The 20,101-nt window shown below is 45.2% G+C and overlaps 6 protein-coding genes across 12 annotated transcripts in view; 3 read left to right on the top strand and 3 right to left on the bottom strand.

Moving 5' to 3' along the window:
• The window catches only part of celsr1a (cadherin EGF LAG seven-pass G-type receptor 1a), a 55,001-nt gene extending 47,331 nt beyond the window's left edge, over window positions 1-7,670 (bottom strand). For all 4 annotated transcript variants that reach the window (XM_088406350.1, XM_088406349.1, XM_088406351.1 and 1 more), the window contains exon 1: window positions 3,981-7,670. In XM_088406350.1, coding sequence (XP_088262476.1) covers window positions 3,981-7,515 — 3,535 coding nt within the window. In that variant the 5' untranslated portion in view covers window positions 7,516-7,670. The remainder of the gene's footprint in view (window positions 1-3,980) is intronic.
• Window positions 7,671-7,861: 191 nt separating this feature from the next.
• LOC148405650 (dol-P-Glc:Glc(2)Man(9)GlcNAc(2)-PP-Dol alpha-1,2-glucosyltransferase-like) lies at window positions 7,862-11,134 on the top strand. 3 transcript variants are annotated; one of them, XM_088406354.1, is made up of 4 exons: window positions 7,862-7,888; window positions 9,063-9,148; window positions 9,243-9,440; window positions 9,958-11,134. In XM_088406354.1, the coding sequence occupies exons 2-4, from the start codon at window positions 9,089-9,091 to the stop codon at window positions 11,011-11,013; spliced, it is 1,314 nt and encodes a 437-aa protein (XP_088262480.1). In that variant the 5' UTR covers window positions 7,862-7,888; window positions 9,063-9,088; the 3' UTR covers window positions 11,014-11,134. The 3 variants fall into 3 exon arrangements, with proteins under 3 accessions (XP_088262480.1, XP_088262481.1, XP_088262479.1); XM_088406355.1 differs by lacking the exon at window positions 7,862-7,888 and having other exon boundaries at window positions 8,917-9,148; window positions 9,958-10,416; window positions 10,543-11,134; XM_088406353.1 differs by lacking the exon at window positions 7,862-7,888 and having other exon boundaries at window positions 8,917-9,148.
• Window positions 11,135-11,679: 545 nt separating this feature from the next.
• trmu (tRNA 5-methylaminomethyl-2-thiouridylate methyltransferase) lies at window positions 11,680-14,921 on the bottom strand. The gene is made up of 11 exons (XM_088406356.1): window positions 14,749-14,921; window positions 14,438-14,603; window positions 14,024-14,130; window positions 13,818-13,940; window positions 13,575-13,747; window positions 13,452-13,505; window positions 13,321-13,387; window positions 13,138-13,238; window positions 12,477-12,621; window positions 12,327-12,409; window positions 11,680-12,262 (listed from the first exon to the last, which is right to left on the bottom strand). The coding sequence occupies exons 1-11, from the start codon at window positions 14,828-14,830 to the stop codon at window positions 12,122-12,124; spliced, it is 1,242 nt and encodes a 413-aa protein (XP_088262482.1). The 5' UTR covers window positions 14,831-14,921; the 3' UTR covers window positions 11,680-12,121.
• An 83-nt stretch (window positions 14,922-15,004) lies between these two features.
• LOC148405648 (uncharacterized) lies at window positions 15,005-17,097 on the top strand. 2 transcript variants are annotated; one of them, XM_088406643.1, is made up of 7 exons: window positions 15,005-15,047; window positions 15,596-15,754; window positions 15,853-16,034; window positions 16,099-16,229; window positions 16,281-16,429; window positions 16,500-16,589; window positions 16,780-17,097. In XM_088406643.1, exons 2-7 carry the CDS (start codon window positions 15,673-15,675, stop codon window positions 17,019-17,021), a joined length of 876 nt encoding a protein of 291 aa, XP_088262769.1. In that variant the 5' UTR covers window positions 15,005-15,047; window positions 15,596-15,672; the 3' UTR covers window positions 17,022-17,097. The 2 variants fall into 2 exon arrangements, with proteins under 2 accessions (XP_088262769.1, XP_088262768.1); XM_088406642.1 differs by having other exon boundaries at window positions 15,006-15,047; window positions 15,565-15,754.
• Window positions 17,052-18,024, bottom strand: tprkb (Tp53rk binding protein). The gene is made up of 4 exons (XM_088406644.1): window positions 17,813-18,024; window positions 17,617-17,739; window positions 17,379-17,555; window positions 17,052-17,313 (listed from the first exon to the last, which is right to left on the bottom strand). Exons 1-4 carry the CDS (start codon window positions 17,951-17,953, stop codon window positions 17,227-17,229), a joined length of 528 nt encoding a protein of 175 aa, XP_088262770.1. The 5' UTR covers window positions 17,954-18,024; the 3' UTR covers window positions 17,052-17,226.
• Window positions 18,025-18,247: 223 nt separating this feature from the next.
• LOC148405646 (dol-P-Glc:Glc(2)Man(9)GlcNAc(2)-PP-Dol alpha-1,2-glucosyltransferase-like) overlaps window positions 18,248-20,101 on the top strand; it is a 2,647-nt gene continuing 793 nt past the window's right edge. The window contains exons 1-3 of the mRNA XM_088406247.1: window positions 18,248-18,597; window positions 18,877-19,074; window positions 19,708-20,101. The exon at window positions 19,708-20,101 is cut by the window's right edge and continues 793 nt beyond it. Coding sequence (XP_088262373.1) covers window positions 18,433-18,597; window positions 18,877-19,074; window positions 19,708-20,101 — 757 coding nt within the window. The 5' untranslated portion in view covers window positions 18,248-18,432. The remainder of the gene's footprint in view (window positions 18,598-18,876; window positions 19,075-19,707) is intronic.

Here is a 20,101-nt window from a genome sequence, read left to right as displayed (position 1 = left end):
GTCATGGACAACTTCGCGCTGCTGTAAATACAGCACTCTCACGAACAAGCGTTCCTTCTATCAAATCAGTCCCCGTGGGAACCCAGTCTTCACAACAATAGTTCCGCCTGCAGGTGAATTATTTCCTTCTGACCAGCTGTGTGCTCCCAAACACACATTTTGGCCACCTCAGCATTTCTATAGTCAAACATTGTAACTAAAAAATGAAACTTTGCCATTTACCGACTCGGTGCAAAATCTCTTCTCCTCAGCTCCGGAACCAAAACAAAACTAAAAGCTGTAGATAAGGTTGGCATGTATTTTCTCTTGCGCTGGCAGTGCAGGGAGTCACAAATTCCTCCTGTCGTCATAAGCGAACTTCAAGCCGCTTTCTTCTGCATGAATGGGGCCGGTGTGAGAGCGCAGAATAAACAAGGAATGCTAAGTAATCCATCAATGAAGGAAACTAATACATTGGGAGTGTTTCGGGTGAGAGATTGACATTGAAACATGGTTAAAAAGCTCCAAAAGGTTGTCTTTTCATTTTCCGGCCCCTTAAAGATACAATGTGTAGCATAACTGTCAAAAAAGGAGGTAAAAGTAAAGAAAGGTAGGCCAAGGTATAAATATCTTAAAGACCAAGAATACCCCCACCCTAGCCCACCCTTCAACTTTTCCCCTTTGGCCTGAGGCCCTTACATTTGCAAACAAACAACGGCACTCTTTGAAATCCCTACTGCAAACACGCTAGCATGACGAGACAACACCTAACTGGAACATCCACTTTCCAACCTAGTAGCGATTTCCAGCTGACCACTTGACCCTTGCACGGAAATGCGTTGCATGATTTGCATCCAATTTGTGGTTTTCTCATTTAAATTGCTGACTAGTAAAGGAATTTTGTCAGCCTTGAAAGCACCATTGGTCTGTAATTGAGCATTCGGACATCAGTGCAGTCCAACAGTGAACCAGGCCAGTTTGCCTGTTATTTACACTTCAAACCAACAGCCTGAGGGCAAACACACCTCCAACTTTTTTGGTGAATTTGAGCGCAAAATTCATTCAATTTAAATTCAAAGGATACCAGCGTGTCAAGCAGTAGCATGTGGACGAATGGATTGGAAAGCAGTAATCTAATAAAATTTCACCGCCACTTTGGGTGAATTTAGCAGTGACAACCACGTGGAAAGACAACAGCGCACAAAGGGATACTTTGAGCCAAGAGCGATACGTGAGAGAACGAGGAAAGAACGTTGAGATAGATGGGCAAGGGAGCCATTTCTAAAGGTGTGTGTGTGTGTGTGACATCTGAAAAACTGAATGAGATTTCCTTAGTGGGATCTGAATGACCCCAGCACGTCAAACATACAGACGCCGTATGACTAAAATAATAAACAAACCATCCACTATGATCTTAATAAACAAAAACCATCCACTATGATCTCAGTGCTTTCTGGAATAAATACAGGAATAGTTGACAAACCTTCACACTGCAAAAAGTGCAATTCTCAAATTCTCCATCCATTAATACAAGCGACATTTTATACGTTTACCTAACTTCATTTCTAGACCCATTCAAACCATTCCAATTTCTAATCTCACATTCTGCATTCCGATGACCTCGCCCGCTGCCATTCACACACAAAGACGTCAGAAGTCAAATTCCGCTCATTCACTGATGAGTTAATTCCACAGCATTTCAACTTGGTCATCCCTGCCGGCATTCAGAATTTATTTAGAAAAAAAAAACAGATTTTTTTTCCCGGTTTTTGTGACGTGTTTGGCTTGACATCTGTTATAGTCTATCTGCACTGTTCCCTCATTAGCAGGACCTTTCCTGCTGCATCCATCAGTCAGAGGTGAGAGGTTGTGTGCAGAGCAGTTCAGGGTCATTCCTCGGCCTTGTCCCGCTTTGATCTCACAGGTGGGACGAGCCCGTGTACATTTCTCTTGACCATCAGACAGCAAAGAGAACATTGTATACTCTAAGATGTTTCTCCTCATTAACATATTACAGCATATCAGTAATCCAAAATACTACTCTGGCTGCAAGAATAGCACACCTGTCCAATAAACATACATTTGCCATAATTATACGTTGCTATCGTGTCTTACTGGAACGCATAACATAGAAAGGAAAAGGGGAGTGAAAGTGGGGACTGTGGTGGTGCTTGGGGGGGGAGCATTGAGAACAGAAGAAAAAAAAAAAAGCTGAGCTATGCAACTCCTTGAACAGGATTAGGAAGCAAACCAGATGCATGGCAGTCAAAGCCCCATGGGGGGGAAAGGATGATGTGGGGGGGGGGCAAGTAGCAGCACGTCATCTTTCAACAAGGCCATAGAGATGAAGATCAGAAGACAGTAGAATGTCAATCACTGGTAATCATCAAAGTGGACCACACCTAGCCCTACTATAAAACATGCGAGGGAGTTCTGATCATGTCCGTGCGATATTCCAAATACACAATTCCCTCTTAACAAACAGTAACTAGAAAAAAAAACAATGATTCTAAGACTATGACAGATTGAGTAAACGCTATTCGCAAACAGGTGCATTACAGTGAAGAGGCCTGGTTAGATAGTTATCGTTTCTAAAACCCCTTGAATGTCTTAAAGTGAAATTCGACGAGCTGAGATAAGGGCTGGGACAAAAAGAACATCCAGGCTTTGGCTAACGCGCCGCTTTTTCGCTCTATCTCCTGAGTACAGATGGGACTGTGTTGTGGCTAGCTCAATGTGCTAAACGAGTGTATCTCGAGAGAGATAGCGGGGAATTCTGCAGGGGGGATGGAGCAAAATTCCCAGGCCTTGTGAACACAAAAGCCAGATAGTAGATGGAAAAACTTTCAAAAGTCATCGAAAACGTTTTGTTTCGGGCTGGTTTATAGGAAAGAAATGTCAGTAAAGTCTAAAATATACTAGCGAGGGCTAATGAAGCTCCCATTGGGACCATCATGGGGTCACTGTTGTCAAGGATACACCACGGGCTGTCAGCTGTTATTGACAAACAGGACGGCAGGCGCTTTGAATCAAGTGTGTGTGTGTGGGGGGGAGTCCTGATCCTATTGAGGTCAGCCACCTAATACCCTCCCTCATGCACCCCTGGACCCCTCTGTGGGCTGTCTTTAAAAGTAATAAAAAGGACAGTCTGTCTTTTGTTTAAGACAAAGGCGGGGAGCTAGTCACTTAGCAAAACAAGACCACAGCTCCAAAAAAGGTGAAAGACTTCCACCACCTGATGTGTGCGTGATACCACCGCCTTTGTCGCAGCTACTAGAAGTTTTCCAAACTGAATCTAAGCCCCGTCGGTTAAAAGAAGGCAATTTGTATTCTGGGAGAACGGTCTCCCCGTGTTGGCATTGCTCAGACAAGAGTGGAGGAGATCTAGCTGGGTTGGGTTGTTTGCCCACTTTAGTGGAGAGCAAGAAGAGGGTGGGGGGGGGGGGGGGGGGTGTAAAGAAAGACAAAGGAGGTTGAGAAAGCAGCTGTCAGGAGATGACTGGCTAGTTTACTCTATCAGGGTATTAGATTGATCCCGTCTGACTGCCTGATTAATGACACTTGCAACACTTGCTTGCCAACACCGGAGCCCTCAACTCGCTGGTTGAGGCGTGGAAGTCCACATGTTTACATTCGTCTAATCTTTAACTCTCACAGCGCAAAGTCTGCTTCTGAAGCTGAAAAAAAAAAACACTCCACCGGTTTTCCCCGAGGGTCAAAACCAAAGCTCGGCCACTGGGAGTTGAACGCGAAACTCAACAAAGCAGCTACGTGGAAGCCCTCCAAAATAGCACATTTTATTACCTTAACCTACCTTCACACAATGCACTCATCATACAAATGGCACAAAAGCAGCTGAACCGGATCACGCAAAGAGCCTGCAGCGCATTTCCTCAACGCGCTGCCGTGGCAACAAAAAATCTGCCGCTGTATCAGTTTACACGATTCCATTTCATCTAAGACCCTCACCATTTGAAAAATGATCAAGAATGGTGTCTTACCTGTGACGTAGATGACCATGAGTGCCTCCAGAGGTCTGTCATTGTCCAAGGCTTTGTTGAGCCGCAGATCCCCCGTGTCTTCGTTCAGCAGGAGCAGATCGAGCTCGTTCCCAGATTGAAACGTGTACCGCAACTTATCCGAGACGTCGGGGTCGTGGGCCGGCACCTTCCCGATTATTCCAGATGGGAAACTGTTGGACTTGTTGGTGATGTAGTTGTTGAAAATGATGTCAAAGTCCTTCAGCACTGGCAGGTTGTCGTTCATGTCCAGCAGGCGTATGTGGACGGTGGCCCGGCTCACCAGCGGCGCCGAGGTGGCCTGCACCACGATGACATACTCCGTTTTAGTCTCGTAGTCGAGGTCGATTAGAGAAATCAGGTCGCCGTTGAAAATGTCCAACTCGAAAATCTGGGGAAAGTTCCCTTCAACTATTTGGTACATGATCTGAGCATTTGTTCCCTCATCCGGGTCCGTTGCGGCGATCCGAGCCACGACGGAACCGACGGGAATGTTTTCCTCTACGTGGATGAAAAGCTCATCTTTTTCAAACACTGGAGCGTTGTCGTTGATGTCCTGGACGACCACGTGAATGGGAACAGCTGCTTTTAAAGGTGGGACGCCCCTGTCCACTGCAAAGGCCTTGAGGTTGTAAACAGGAACGTTCTCCCGGTCTAGTTTGCGAGCAGTTCTGATAATACCAGAATACTGCTCAATCAAAAAATCCCCATCTCCATCGTCGCCACCCTGGAAGGTATAACTCAGCCTGCCGTTTGAGCCGGAATCTCTATCAGAAGCAGAAATCTGAAGGACGCTAGTGTAGGTAGGCGCATCTTCAAAAACGCTCCCCTGGTACATGTCTCGAAGGAACTGAGGAGCATTATCGTTAGCATCCAGGATGATGATCTCCACATAAGTGGTGTCGGATTTTTGAGGGATGCCGTTGTCTTTGGCGACGATGGCCAACGTGAAGGAAGCCTGATCCTCGTAGTCAATCTCCATTTGGGTTGTGATGGCGCCAGTATCTGGGTCGATTTTAAATTGTGGGACGCTGTCCTCCATGATGTATGTGATGCGAGAATTTTCCCCCGTGTCCTCATCGGTCGCGCTAATCGTCACCACTGTGGATCCTATCGGTTGCTCCTCGCTGAGCATCACCTGGTAGTTGGCGCTTTGGAAGACGGGCCGATGCGTGTTGGCATCCGTCACGTTGATGAACACCTGTGCGGAGTCCGATCGGGTCCCGTCGCTGGCGGTGACCGTCAAGACGTACTGCCGCTCCTGTTTGTAGTCCAGAGGGAGGGCGAGCGTGATGAGACCGCCACCGCTCTGGCTTGTGATGGCGAAGCGGTTCCTGGTGTTGCCGCTGGAGATCTGATAGGTCACCACGCTGTTCACGTCCCGATCGAGAGCCGTAACCGTCAGCACGCTCGTCCCCACGATGGCGTCCTCGTTGAGCTTCAGCGAGTAGACTTTCTCCGTGAACGCGGGCACGTTGTCATTGACGTCGAGCACCGTGATGCTGACGCTGGCCGAGGACGACATCACAGGAACGCCGTGATCCCTCGCCTCCACTCCAAAGCTGTAGAACTCAGTGGTCTCCCGGTCCAGCTCTTCACTTACTGTGATCCATCCGGTGCTGTTGTTAATGCTGAACGGGAAACCAGGAATGGTGTCTGTCAGTCGATATTCCAACCGGGCGTTCGCCCCCGAATCGCCGTCGATCGCTTGAATGTGAATGACGGAGTAGCCGACGGCGACATTTTCCAAAACGGTTGCCTGGAACGGTGTGCTGACAAACATGGGCGCGTTGTCATTCACGTCCACCACTTGCACCACCACCATCCCGGTTCCGTTAATCAGCGGAGGCCTGCCGCCGTCCTGTGCTTTGATCCTCAGATTATACTCCCGAACCATCTCGTAGTCCAGGGGGTTGATAACATCAATCACGCCAGTAGGGGAATGGATGTAGAATTGACCTTTAACGTTGCCGCTGATGATGCTGTAATGAACTTTAGCGTTGTTCCCCTCGTCTTTGTCCGTCGCCTCCACTTGGATCACTTTGGTGTTGATGGCCACGTTCTCCGGAACCTGCACGACGTACCTCTTTTCGCTGAATTGAGGGTAGTTGTCATTCTCGTCCTCGACGGTGATGTGGACGGTGGCGGTGGCTCGACGGGGACCCGGGTCTTTGCCCTGGTCGTCGGCCTCGACCGTCAGCTGGTAGTGCGCCCTGGTTTCCCGGTCGGGCCGCTCCCGGATTCTCACTAGGCCGTTCCGAGAGTCGATCTCGAAGACTGAGTTGACGCCATCGCCGTTGACGATCGTGTAGACCATATTAGCGTTAGCGGGGGCATCCTCGTCGTTGGCACGGATGGTCATCACTTCAAAGCCCACTTCTACATTCTCCCGTATGCTCACTCTGTACTCCGTCTGCTCAAACACGGGGCTATGATCGTTGGTGTCGCTCACGGTGACGGTCAGGTACGCGGTGGCGAATCTTCTCGGCGTGCCGTTATCAGAGACGGTCACTTTAAAAACATGAGTGTCTTTGACTTCTCTGTCCAAAGCCTGAACGGTTGCGATGCTGCCAGTCTGAGAGTCGATTGTGAAAAAGTCATTGGACCTACTGTCAAATAAAGCTTCCATGCTGTACTCCAGCCTCCCCGCCTCACCATCATCTGGGTCGACGGCTTTGAGGGTGATGACCCGCGTCCCCGCTGGCTCATTTTCAGGGACAGAAACTTGGTAGTTGGGGAGCTGGAACTGCGGAGGCGCGTTCACGTTCACCTGCCGCTTACCTCTTCGGGTGGACTCGCCGGTGTGTCCGCGACGGGTTTCCGACCCGTGTTTAGGCGCTTTTCCAAATCGCAACGTGAGCTGCAGGTTTAGTGGGCTTCCTTCAGAGGTGTGCAGGGAGCATTCCAAATCCACTTCAGGCCGTGCGCGCATGCTTTCCAAACTCAAGTCCTCAGCTAGAAACAAAGCTCCACGTCTAAAAAGTGCAGCTAAACGTTGTCCAACGCACATTGTGTCCATAAATGTAGCTCCTTTAGTTAGAGAAGGCCAAAAATCTGAAACAACGAACAGCAAATCACCTGCACGAAGATGGGAAATTTCCTCCGGTTTGAAATTGTGCTCCACGTGGATGTCAGGCATGCTTGCAAAAGCCTTTCTCTTGTATTTGATGTAACAGTCCTGTCCGTGGACGAACACGTTCAAACGAGTTAAGATGACATCTCCGGAGCTCAAAGAGGTGCTTCTGAAGTGCGCCGGCGCGGGCTTCCAACGCGTGCGCCCACACTCCACACTTCGCGACAGTTCGATAACTCCGCTGTGCTTCCCTACTTGGAAAAGACTTCGGGTGGATTCGGGTGATGAAAGCCTGTCAAGCTCGTGCGTCCAGCCCGGTCCGACGGACAAGTTCGCAACGACAGTCCCTGGTGGTAAAGACTCTGTGAGGTGAAGCTCCAAGCAGGTCATCCGATGCGCGTTGAGCAGGACGCAAAGACAAATCCACGCGCTCCACAGCACCATGCTTGGCAATGTAAGAAATCCCGGTGAGGTGCAGGAAAATTCACCCTAGGCGGCTGTCCCACTCCCAGCGTCGCGTGCGACTTTTCGGCTTCATGTTGGAAGTTTTAACGGGGCAAAATGCGCTGCGTAGCCATGGTGCCAGCGGAGCAGCGACGCGCACTGTTGGACTGCGTAGTTTCAAATGAGTACAAAATGGCTCCGCAGCTGGCCTCCTCCACACCCTCCTCCTCCTCCCCCTCCTCCTTGAGGAGCTCATTAGCATAAACCTGCTGGGTTCCCCACCGGGATATTTACAGAGGGGGGTCTTTTTTTTCCCTTCTTCTCAGAAAGTGGCTCGGACCAATGCGCAAAAATGCATTGTTATTACAATAAGGTGAGGGAACATTTCAATGCTTAATGCACTTTAAAAGAGCGTTGCTATATTTGTGATTCCATAAACTTGTATTTCTTTAATAGTGCATGGAGAAAAAAGCGAACTCATTGAAAATGATTGCAAAGTAGTTTTGCTGTCTAGGTTAGGAGCCGCCTCGATTAAAATGACTAACGCATAAAAATATGTTTAAAAAAGTTATTTTTCGAATTCAGATAGTTGATACTGCTGTTCAGAAACTTTATCGTGCTGTCCAAATTGCTCAATGTAAAATATTTAAAACGTAAACTATTTGTTTTAATCTTATAAACGCTCATACAACTGAATCCAATTTAGCGAGGGTTAACTTGTGTTACACTACCCTCTTGTGGACAAAAGCTGAACAGCAATACATACTAACAACTCTTGACAATGAAAAAGATGCAATTACTTGACATGATATTGAGATTTTTTTAAATGAGGCATCAATGCAATTATGTTTTAGTTCATCTTACCTTATTTCCTTAGAGCAAAACAGCCTGTAGAATATTACTGTGCTGACATCTATGTGACAATAGGACCTGGAACCACCACATTAAAAGGAGAACCATTACCGGTACTTCATATTGTTATGCTATTTGCAAAAAGTAGAACCCAATCATGTTTTGCCCTAGCTCGGCGGCATTTTTGCCCTCTAAAAAAATGCGTCATGGTAAAATCGGATCTGAATGCATTGTCATTCTCTCTATTTCTTTATTTTTTTATATTTTGTAAACAAAGAACAATCAGGAAAAAAAACGCACGTGAGGGAAGTGGCTTTTTTGTTGAAAATAAACTACTAAAGTCATGCCATGAAGGGTAAAATCTAAGAAGTTACTCAGTGTAGATGTTGTTGTGCAACTCGCCACTTAAAGTAAACTCATACTTTCAAAAACGCCGTAAGCAATAGGAGCGTTCCTGTTTTGCATCTGCAGCAACAGGACAGGCAACACCCCTCTTTAAATTGGCGTGATTTTTAATCGCGCATTTTGTAGCGGTGCGGATAAAACGAAGCGGTTGCGGTTTACCTTAAATATAAACAAACAATTGCGATTTTCATCCCGTGTAAAAAAAAAAATAATGGGTAAAATTGAAGATTATTTCTTCACGGCGCTGTGCAGCACCAACTTCCTGGTTTCCTGCCTAATTTTCTCCAAAGTCACCCAGGAGCAAGAGGAGCCCTACATGGACGAGATTTATCATATACCCCAAGCTCAGAGATACTGCCACGGAAAATTCAACGTGGTAAGTCATCGACCTCAATACTGTAGTGTCGAGCGAAATCGAGAATTGAATAAATCCGGAAATAACTGAAAAATGCTAAACTGCTTTTTGACAGTGGGACCCGAGGATCACCACCCTCCCGGGCATCTACCTAGCTTCGGTGGGCATCATGAAGCCCGTGGCGCGAGTGGCCAACATCAGCAGCGAAGTGGTTTGCTCCACGGCCATGCTGCGCACCATCAACGTCCCCTTCAACTGCGGCAATCTCTATCTGCTCTACTTGCTCATGTGCAGGATGCACCCGAAAGATAAGGTCACCCCCCATTTAAATGAATTGCCTCAAGTCGGATGTGTTAGTTGGTAATAAGGCTGTAATTGTGGAATTTTAAGTGATAGTCCACTTATTCAACCAGTGATCGGTTAAGAAGGTAATATTTTTGTCTATAATTCCCTATTTTAAAACCAGAAATGTTCAGTCACTCCTCTAAGACTCGCCTAAGACTTGAAAATATAATATTGATAACTTCCTAGGATTGAATGAAGCGAATCACTTTTATAACGTTCAAAATAGCTCCCACAGTGACATCTAGCGGCTAAATTGAAAAAAAAAAAAATTTAAACAAGTGTCAGTCCCCTACAAAAAAGGAAACCATGACTATTTTACATATGAAGTAGTCTATATATTTAGCTTGGGTATATCTAAGTTATTTTTTTTTTGTTCGATTATGTTATTTTAGACGTAATTGGGTTGTTTCCCCTCTGACAGTATTGCGATTTAAAAGCCGGTCACTCTCTGGAGCGAACGTGACGTCCATTCGTCTCTCTTCCAGACACAACTGTCCGCTCGTCGCATCCTATCGGCGTTGTCTCTCTCCACCTTCCCAGTGCTGTACTTTTTCACCTTCCTGTACTACACGGACGTGGGCTCCACCTTCTTCGTCCTCTTCTCGTACCTGATGACGCTTCACGGCTGCCACAAGGCCTCGGCGCTGCTGGGCGTCTGCTCCATCTTCTTTCGCCAGACCAACGCGGTGTGGGTGATCTTCTGCGCCGGAACGCTGGCGGCCGGCCTCATGGACGACGCGTGGAGGGCGCATTGCAAAAAGTCGGACGACAAGTCGTCGTTCCAGGTCCCGCTTTCCCTAAGCGGGATCAAACGAGTGGCGCTTTTCAGCGTGGGGTTCTGGACCTCCGTCGAGAACGTGAAGGCGGTGCTGCGGGTGGCGTGGCCCTACGCCCTGGTGGAGGCGGGGTTCCTCGCCTTCGTGTGGCGCAACAGTGGCGTGGTGGTGGGCGACCGTGACGAGCACATACCTTGCTTCCACTTCCCGCAGTTCTTCTACTTCGTCTGCTTCGCCCTCTTCTTCTCGCTGCCCGTCTCGCTGTACCTGCAGCGCCTGCGCTGCTTCCTGCAGGCCATGAAGAAGCAGCCCGTCCTCTTCCTGGCCTCCACGGTGGTCTCCGTCCTCCTGGTGTGGAAGTTCACCTTCGCCCACAAGTACCTGCTGGCCGACGACCGCCACTTCAACTTCCACATGTGGAGGCTCTTCTACCAAAGGCACCAGATGCAGCGTTTCCTCCTGATCCCCGTCTACATTTTCGCCGGCTGGCATTTGATGGACTCGCTCAAGTCGCGCTCCCTTTTCTGGAGATGGGCCTTCCTGGCGTGCCTTCTGATTGTAACCGTCCCGGAGAAGCTGCTGGAGTTTCGCTACTTCATCATCCCCTACCTGATGTACCGCCTGCACATGCCGCTGCCGTGCCTGCCCAGGCTGGCGCTGGAGTTTACGTTGTACACGGCCGTCAACGCCATCACTATTTACGTCTTTGTCGCCAAGCCGTTCCAAGGTCCTGTGAGCGACGCCCCGCGGAGGTTTATGTATTGAACTCGAGCGAATGCGACATTGTTATTAGTGTTCAATGTCAGAAACTCAAAGTTGTTTTTTTTTAACCGACAATTGTACTTGCTATGATTGTTTTCATGAATAAAGAAAAGGGGAAGAAATAGATTTTTGACCGTTTACTTAAAACAAAAAAAAAAAGCACCAGAATGAGCCTATAGGTATTTATCAATTTTCCAACCCTTGTCGAACAACACCCCCTAGCGGGGGTCGCGGGCACCAGCTAGCCCACAAAGATTACGAGTAGCCCGCATACTTGTTTGGAAAAACCTTAGTGATAGAGTGATAGAACATTTTCTATGGATTTTACAAACAATTATACATTGAATAAATTACAAAAAACACTGACTTTACATATTTACTACAGCAGGTCCTTAATTATTGTGAAAAAATATTGTGAGCCCTTCACATTACTCACTACCAAACATGTAGCTCTCAGTTTCAAAAAGGTTTGGTGATCGCTGGTCCTACACCAAAGAGCAATGCGGCTAATGCAGCTAATGGATACATGCTAAGTGCGCATCTCCAATTAAATCAAACTTCGGGTGGGTTAGCTTGTGTTACATCACCCCCATGTGGACAAAAGCTGCACAACAACGCAAACCGTAACAATTTGTAATCGCTTTTAAGATTGACCAAAAACAGCAAAAGTCACCTTCCAAATATATTTATTATATATATTTTTTTCCGTAATAAAATACTATTGATGAGTTTTGGACTTTTCACATTCAGTTTCTGAAAAAATAAACTTTGATTCAAGAGTCACCGTTCACTTTGCTGTCTCGCTGAGACAAAATGGACACAGCAGTGGACACAAATGAATAGGCTACCTCTCAGGAGGATTTTTTTTCCCACAAATTAATAATCAGTGTTATAAAAGGGGACATCTTTGGTGACTCTGGAGCCATGCATCACCTCAAGATTGAAATTATTTAAATATATGACCTTTGAAAAGGGTTTTGGGGTAGCTGATATTAAGCATAGTAGTTTTGTGAGGTCTGAAAAACTCTTAATAGGATATAATACTGACTTAAATGATGCAGTGTGTGTTACCTCCAGATTTTTTTTTTTTTAATTGAAAGACATGGCTGTGTCATCTGACTGGTTCTGGTTTCTTCTTATCTTTAGCAATGTGGGAACATTCCTGACCCCGTTGGATGGTAAATTGGCTGGGTCCCAACTGGATGATTTTGCCACTTCCTAGGCACTCGTCGCCTTTGTAGAGCACTGCAAACTGAGAGCGGGACTCTATTAAGTATACTGCATGAAGAGGGTTGATTTTTTTTTTTTTTTTTTACCTGTCCAGGCGTTAAAGCTCTGAGTGGCTGCGCGAGGGAGATCCACACAGAGCCGTCCATGTTTAGAGTCACAGTGCAGGAAGCTGGAAAGAACTCTATGCGTCATGCTAAGGATTTGATCATTTTGAATTGAAAATGAAATGCACACACTTAGGGGCATCTGGTGGATGAAGCGGAAGTGACAATCCATCATCTTGTTCCGGGTCAGTTCGAGAGGCGGTTCCTCAGCGATCCAGTGGAAGCGATCCGTCCGTAGCGTGTCACGGAAAAGAGACGGGTGATTGGTTGTTGGCGCCTGAGGTTAAAGGTTAAGATTGCATGAGTTTTTTATCAAGAAAAAAAGCGGTGGGAAAATGAAGCTTCACGAAGCACCTGTGATATTTTGTTCCGCCACTAGATGCTGCTCTTGCTTTAAAAATAAACATGAGTTCAGTGGAACTATATAAAACTTATTTTTTTATTCAAGAGTGCCCTCTAGAGGAATAAAAAAAAATCACAAATATTTCATGACGTTTTGTTTGTCTATCACTAATAGATTTAAAGTGAGTATGCAGCTGTTAAATCGCTAATTATAAATTATTTGATTATTGATTGGAAATTAGTCAATTGCTATGAATTCAAAGGTCAAATTTTAATTTTCATGAAACTTGCACTAAAATCACTATCAACAAGTATGCCAAGTTTCATCAAAATTAGCATAGATCAAATGTTCAGATTTTTTTGGGGTGATCCGCACTAAGAATTTACAGCTCTGCCCATTTTGGGGATTTTTTTCTTTTTCTTTGAATGAATGGTTAATCGAGAATCTTACCACAAGCACATCGCCCGTATTGACATCCTTGTCCACCACAAACCAGGCGTCCCTCTGTCCTCCAATCCGTGCTCTCTGACCCAGGGTCAGCGTGAACCAGCCTTGACGCGCAAGTCAACAGAAAAAGCATGAAATTAAAAGGTGTACTGTTCTCAAACTCCCAGTCCGCAACTGTCAACATACCTTTATGCGTGCCCATGACGGTCCCATCTTCAATGGATACAAAGTTGCCAGGTTTGGGTTCGAGGTACTGCGAGGAAAAGACATTAAATGCAAAACCTGAGACCCAATCATGCCCCGCATCATCACCGTACCTCCAGGATGAAATTTTCAAAGTTTCTCTCGCCTATGAAGCAGATGCCCATGCTCTGAAATAACACACTGGTGTTAACTCGTTCATGCCATTGACGGCAACGGAGCTGGTTTACTGTATGCACCTCTTTCTTCTTGAGCACATGCTGAAAGCCAGCTTCAGCCGCCATCTTTTTCACAAACTCCTTGGTGAGGCCTGCGAGGGGGAACAAGGTTTGCCGCAAGGCATCCTGGGAGATCTGGCTGAGGAAGAAGGTCTGGTCTTTGAAGAGGTCGGCCCCTTTGTACAGTCTCACCGCTGGTGGGGTGGAGCATCAGCAATGAGGGGGAATAAAGCGAAAAAGAGCGCGGCGGAGGCAAACACGTACGGTTCCGGAACTCAAATCGATTTCTGAAGAGCACCAAGGGAGGCGATTTTGGCATCTGTTGGAAAACCTCCTCGTCTTCCTGGGAGGTCCTGGCGTAGTGGCCGGTTGCCATGGCGTCAGCACCTACATGTCATATTCACAAAGAAAAGTCAGTCGAGGTCTAAATAATCATTTTAAATCAGATAAATGAGTAGACTATAACATACCGAGCGTTATGATTGCGTACTTGTGGAAATGATTGAATTTGATATGCTTGTTGCAGAGGATATCTGGGTTCGGAGTCCTTCCTTTCTCGTATTCTTTTAACAGATTACTAAAGAGGTGCACAACACAGCGATTAAGACGGCATTATTAATTCATACAATACTGTGGTTATTATTTTGCTTATAATGAAGTCGATGCATCAATTATGAAAATGACATCACAGTGCTGAACTCTTTAAAAGCAAATAATTGATAATTACGAGCCTTGAGCAAGTGCGAAATGTTTTAAAGAAATTAATTATACGTGAATAAAAGATCGAATTCGGTCAAAATAATTCTTTGTTGCTAAAAATGGCTTATTAAGAGGGTGATCGCTTTGAAATGAATTTATGAAATGTGCGCTGATATTTTAAGTACCTGAAAACCTCATGCCAGTATTCCTTTACATATGACATTTGATGGAAGGGGATGTCCAGCATCTGGCATACTTTGTAGGCATCCTCGCAGTCCTTTTCTGCGGAGCATACTCCATTTTCATCCAGGGAGTCCCAGTTTTTCATAAAAACCCCGGTCACTCTATAACCTGAAATGAGCAACATCAATATATTGTGCGACATTTACGCAATAACATTTTGTATTGTTACATTTGGAAGATTATTTTTTCGCATTGGGTGTCACCTATACAGGTGTACCTGGTGAAGTGACCTGTTAATGAAATTTGGACCTACCTCTTTTCTTGAGCAACAACGCCGCGACGGAACTGTCAACGCCGCCCGACATGGCGCACACGACGTGTCGTATAACACTCATTTTATTCAATTGATTCTACCAACGAATATGTTAGAAGTAAAAGAAAACCGCTCAATGGATCACCTGTCAATGTTGAGCACAGCCATGTTTGTAGTCCGTCTTGGAAAAACACTCGGCTGGAAACTCAAGGCAAGGCGGAACTTTTCGTTCAGAGGGGGAAACAAAAATTGTAACACCGCCACGGAGCTGCGCGTATTGAATGTGTCGTGAGATCACGGTGAGTGCAATACAATCGATTATGATTTGGTGTTTTATTAGATGTTTTCAACTTCACATTCAACTTCACAATCCGTGTTACATTAACAAAAATGATTTGGTTCACAACTTTTTGGCCATTCAGTTTGACACAAATGTACAGATTTTGTAATTATTTATTATAACGGCACTGTCTGATCATTCAAGCAACTAACTCTTGAAATTTCACTTTTTCAAATCAAGGAGCGTCATCCATATCATAAAGCTGATTGCAAAAAATATTAAGATGTGTCATATTGTTATCTGGGCAAGAAAAGAATAGAATGCCTTGGTCATTGAACAGCACATATACAACAAAATTGTGTGAAAAGAAATACCAACTTTAAAGAATCGTTTCATTAGCATTTTTATTCAACAAATCATCCATAAATATATTGTCAATTTCACTAAAAAAAAAAACGGGACTCAGGAAAAAACTTAAAAAAAAAGACAAGGGAGAGCTTTTCTAAACGTTTTGCATATACTGCATTTACTTCCAGTGTTTTGAACAGATGGGTGAGGTGTGTGCAGACAGTGTCACCCTGGATCTTCTACTAGAAGCCAGGGAGACCGTGAGGAGAAGCCCATTGGGTGTCATCAACACACCCATGATCCCCTGGAGCAAGACCACCTTGCCTGAAAACCAAGCCCGTTGCATTTTACTTAAACTGGAGAACATGCAGAGAACAGGCAAGAACGTGTTTTTGTCTTAGATTTTACACATGATGATTGTACAGGAAAAATAGCCTAAGTTAAATACAGCTTGCCACCATTTTTTTGAATTACAGGATCCTTCAAAATTAGAGGTGTTGCCAATCAGTTTGCCAGGAGGCCAAAGGGCGGCAATTTTGTCACTATGTCAGCGGGGAATTATGGCAAGTCCTTTGCATATGCGTCAAAACACTACGGCACAAAAGGCAAAGTGGTGATGCCGGAAACTGCCCCAATGTCCAGAGCTGACCTCATACAGGTCAGATGTCATGCACATTAATGCAAAAAAAAATTGCAGTTTACTCACTCTTGTTTTTTTTAAGAGTTTCGGCGTGGACGTGGAACGAGTTCCCACTTCCTGTCTGATGAATGTGGTGAAGCGATGCGTTCAAGAGGACGGCATGACCTTCCTGCACTCCTATGACGACCTGGATCTCATCGCAGGACATGCCAGGTACTGCCAATACGACGCACAAACGTGGATGAGCTTTAACTCTTAGTGCAGTTTGGGTCTGGAGGTCCTGGAGGAGGTGCCCAAGCCTGATGTGGTGGTGGCGTGCTGCGGAGGAGGGGGGCTGCTGGCCGGAGTGGCCGCCGCTCTCAAGCTGTCAGGATGTGACGAGACCACAATATACGGCGTCGAACCAGAAGGCGGTAAGATGTCTTTTTAATCCTAAAATGAGCCATTCAGCAACACAGTTCTGATGTGAATACTTGATTTCAGCCTGCACCATGTACAAAAGCTTCATGGAGAAAAAGCCTGTGGGAATGGACACAAGCAGCATCGCGTCAGGTCTTGCGCCACCCTTTGCAGGTTGTGAGCCATATATAAAAAAGTCATAAAAACAGAATGATTTATCATTTAGATTCTTGGCACAATTGACACTATTTAACTAATGAAATCCCAAATGCATATTTTTTTCTTTTTTTTTGCAAAACTGCGGGATTATTCTTTGCATCATCGTGCGATTTTCATAGCATAATTGCTGTTAATCCATTTTTAGGCAAGCTGCCTTTTGAGTTGTGCCAGCGCTACGTGGAGGAAATCGTCTTGGTGAGCGACGATGAAATAAAGGCGGCCGTGTCGACGTTGTACCGAGCTGGCTTGGTGGTGGAGCCGTCCGGTTCGGCCGCCTTCGCCGCCATCGCCGCCGCCAAGATTCCCCGACTCGAAGGGAAAGACGTCGTGTGCGTGCTTAGCGGAGGGAACATCGGCAAAGACGAGCTTGCAAACTTTCCAGACTGACCGATGAGAAATTCACTCCATAACAGAAGAAAAATTACATGTTTTTTTTAATCACAAATAAAGCAAATTACATATGTTTACTTGCCATTTTTGTTTGCATTGAGATGAGAAAATAAGTATATCATTGACAAGGGAAAAAAAAAAACATTCTAATTTACGGCAAAATGAGCAATAAACTCTGTGGAAAGATCCTGTACATATTTAGCTACATTACATCCTTGGTGGCCATTCTGCATACAACCGCATCCAGAAGAGAGCCGCACTTGTCCTCCATAGGACTGATTTTGTACAGCTGAAATACAAAAGACAATAAATGTTAACTCTAATAAGACAAAAGTGTCCATTATTGGACAATACCTTTTTAATCGTTTCAAGGTTTGACAAGGAGGAAATTTCATCTACTAGGATCTGCACTCCATCCACTTTGCTCGCGATGTCCTTCACCAGATGGGATTCTTCTCGGTTATGAACAAGGACCACCAGGACAGAGTCGTCACTGTCTGAGATCCCAAATCTTTTGAAGGCTTCTGAGATCTGTGCTTAGCAGAGGTGGTTTTACGACATATTTTTCCCCACATGAAAAAGTCGAACTTACATTATTAGTAGGTGAAAGGTTGAAGATTATTTCTGAAAACAAACTTCTTGTCTTCATTTGATTAAGTTTCTGCAAGTGCACAGCCTTATTTGCAGCGACTAATACTTGGAAGGAACTCAGCAGCTACAAAAAGTGGGCAAATTAAAATCACTCAATAAAACAGATTTCACCTAAATTCTGCAAAATCGAAACTCACCATCGTGGGCTTAATAAGTGAGCCTTTTATTTTCCCATCCACGGCGTTTCGCCGTAGCTCGGCGGCATTTTTTACATCTTTAAAAAGAATTTGCGTCACGGTGAGGTCGGGGAAGAGTTCCAGAGTATGAGACGAATGCATTGTTCTTTTGTCGTTTTTAAATAATAAAAAAAAAACAACCAGGAGAAAACTGAGGCAGCACGCGAGGGGGAACAATAATACTGTAACACCGGAAAACCCTCTTCGGTAAACCAACTCTGCAAAAAATGTTTTATCTCTCCCAAGAATCCGATTTCCCACAAAACGTAAAACTTTGCAGTATATAATCGTGTTAGTTTTTTTTGTCAAAAAAAACTAAATACTAAATTCATGACCGAAAGCGATAAATATAGGAACTACCAGTATATGTTGCTGTGTCGAGTACATTTTCAAAGCGGACCACTTCAGTAGCGCTTCCGTTTTTTATCTGCGATTTCAACAATAGAACAAGCAACACTTGCATTAATTTGACGTGCTTTTAGTTGTGCATTTTGTAGTAATGCGGGTAAAACGAAAGCTTAGCAGTGTAATTGTTTAGGTTAATACGCATTACTAATTGCGATCTTCCATGCATGTAGAAAATGGATAAATTTGAAGGTTACATCTTCACGGCGCTGTGCAGCACCAACTTTCTGGTGTCCTGCCTGATCTTTTCCAAAATAACCAGAGATCAACGAGAGCCCTACATGGACGAAATTTTCCATGTTCCCCAAGCTCAGGAATACTGCCACGGAAATTTCAACAAGGTAAAGTCTATCTCTATGGTGTAGTGACGAGGAGATTGCGAATTGTGCTAATCCGGAGAGGATAAAATAGAATAACGCAGATTTTGACTGTGAGGTTATGGGAAAAAAAACACCGGAGTAATTTCAAAAAAATCTGTGTCATTTGAGAGGCACTTTTAATTATAAATCTTCACTTATGGACATATTTCACTCAATGGGATGTGGTATGTCCATATACGTACATGTATGATGCTGATGTGTAATTTATGTGATTAAACTTTTGATTTTTTGGGGGGGCAGTGGGACCCGATGATCACCACCCTCCCAGGCCTCTACCTGGTCTCGGTGGGCATCATCAAGCCCGTGGTGCGACTGGCAAACATGAGCGGCGAGGTGGTTTGCTCCACGGCCATGCTGCGCTTCATCAACCTCCTCTTCAACTGCGGCAATCTCTACCTGCTCTACCGGCTCATGTGCAGGCTGCACCCCAGGGAAAAGGTCACCCTCCATTAACATGAATTGCTTTAAATCAGATGTGTTCGTTGGTCATTAGATTGAGCAATAAAGCGACATCTAGTGGCTAAATAGAAAATAGCATATTCAAACAGAACAGTTGTAAAATTCCAAGGACTATTTTACATATTTAGTTGGGGTGTATTTTATTTATTTTTATTGTAAACGTATATAAAAAGATAGAAAAACAGATATAACATTTTCATTTTTTCATCAATGAAAAAAAAACACTTTTATTGCGCTCAGTTTTTTGTACTTCGCCGACAATATTTACATACGGAAATGGCACCGTCACGTGACATGGTCTTGATGATACGGACTTGAATCAAAAGTTCCGCTTGGGATTTGGTACGCAGCAAAACACTTGTTTCCATTTTGCCATCAGTAATTAATGGCACATTAAAAATGATTCATCAAATGAAAATATTAAGTCTTATCTGCTAAATGGCAAAATGAACTATCCCTTTAAGCAAGTTATGCACAAGCTATAAATGTCAGGTTAGTGTTTTCAAACGGATTTTAAAGCAGTTTATATTTTCTGTATTATTACTGTATTATTACCGCAGTATTACCGCAGTAATTAAAACGAAGGTGACGTCCATTTGTCTTCTCTTCCAGACGCAACTGTCCGCTCGTCGCATCCTATCGGCGTTGTCTCTCTCCACGTTCCCAGCGCTGTACTTTTTCACCTTCCTGTACTACACGGACGTGGGCTCCACCTTCTTCGTCCTCTTCTCGTACCTGATGACGCTTCACGGCTGCCACAAGGCCTCGGCGCTGCTGGGCGTCTGCTCCATCTTCTTCCGCCAGACCAACGCGGTGTGGGTGATCTTCTGCGCCGGAACGCTGGCGGCCGGCCTCATGGACGAAGCGTGGAGGGCGCATTGCAAAAAGTCGGACGACAAGTCGTCGTTCCACATCCCCTTTTCCCTAAGCGGGATCAAACGAGTGGCGGTTTTCAGCGTGGGGTTCTGGACCTCCGTCGAGAACGTGAAGGCGGTGCTGCGGGCGG

Source organism: Hippichthys cyanospilos, chromosome 22, assembly GCF_059441005.1.
Source record: "Hippichthys cyanospilos isolate Australia breed blue-spotted pipefish chromosome 22, RoL_Hcya_1.0, whole genome shotgun sequence".
NCBI classification, from domain to species: domain Eukaryota; kingdom Metazoa; phylum Chordata; class Actinopteri; order Syngnathiformes; family Syngnathidae; genus Hippichthys; species Hippichthys cyanospilos.
This window is presented reverse-complemented; position numbering and strand designations above follow the sequence as displayed.

Excerpts from the sequence above, each read along its gene's own strand:
- LOC148405650 (XM_088406353.1), top strand. The coding sequence starts at position 8,984 with ATGGGTAAAATTGAAGATTATTTCTTCACGGCGCTGTGCAGCACCAAC. Across the intron at positions 9,149-9,242 it reads GCCACGGAAAATTCAACGTG|TGGGACCCGAGGATCACCAC; the intron begins GTAAGTCATCGA and ends GCTTTTTGACAG. Across the intron at positions 9,441-9,957 it reads GGATGCACCCGAAAGATAAG|ACACAACTGTCCGCTCGTCG; the intron begins GTCACCCCCCAT and ends TCTCTCTTCCAG.
- trmu (XM_088406356.1), bottom strand. The coding sequence starts at position 14,830 with ATGAGTGTTATACGACACGTCGTGTGCGCCATGTCGGGCGGCGTTGAC. Across the intron at positions 14,604-14,748 it reads GTTGTTGCTCAAGAAAAGAG|GTTATAGAGTGACCGGGGTT; the intron begins GTAGGTCCAAAT and ends TGCTCATTTCAG. Across the intron at positions 14,131-14,437 it reads TACTGGCATGAGGTTTTCAG|TAATCTGTTAAAAGAATACG; the intron begins GTACTTAAAATA and ends GCACCTCTTTAG.
- LOC148405648 (XM_088406642.1), top strand. Across the intron at positions 16,430-16,499 it reads CGGCGTCGAACCAGAAGGCG|CCTGCACCATGTACAAAAGC; the intron begins GTAAGATGTCTT and ends ACTTGATTTCAG. Across the intron at positions 16,590-16,779 it reads TCTTGCGCCACCCTTTGCAG|GCAAGCTGCCTTTTGAGTTG; the intron begins GTTGTGAGCCAT and ends ATCCATTTTTAG.
- tprkb (XM_088406644.1), bottom strand. The coding sequence starts at position 17,953 with ATGCATTCGTCTCATACTCTGGAACTCTTCCCCGACCTCACCGTGACG. Across the intron at positions 17,740-17,812 it reads CACTTATTAAGCCCACGATG|CTGCTGAGTTCCTTCCAAGT; the intron begins GTGAGTTTCGAT and ends CACTTTTTGTAG. Across the intron at positions 17,556-17,616 it reads ACCTTTCACCTACTAATAAT|ATCTCAGAAGCCTTCAAAAG; the intron begins GTAAGTTCGACT and ends TGCTAAGCACAG.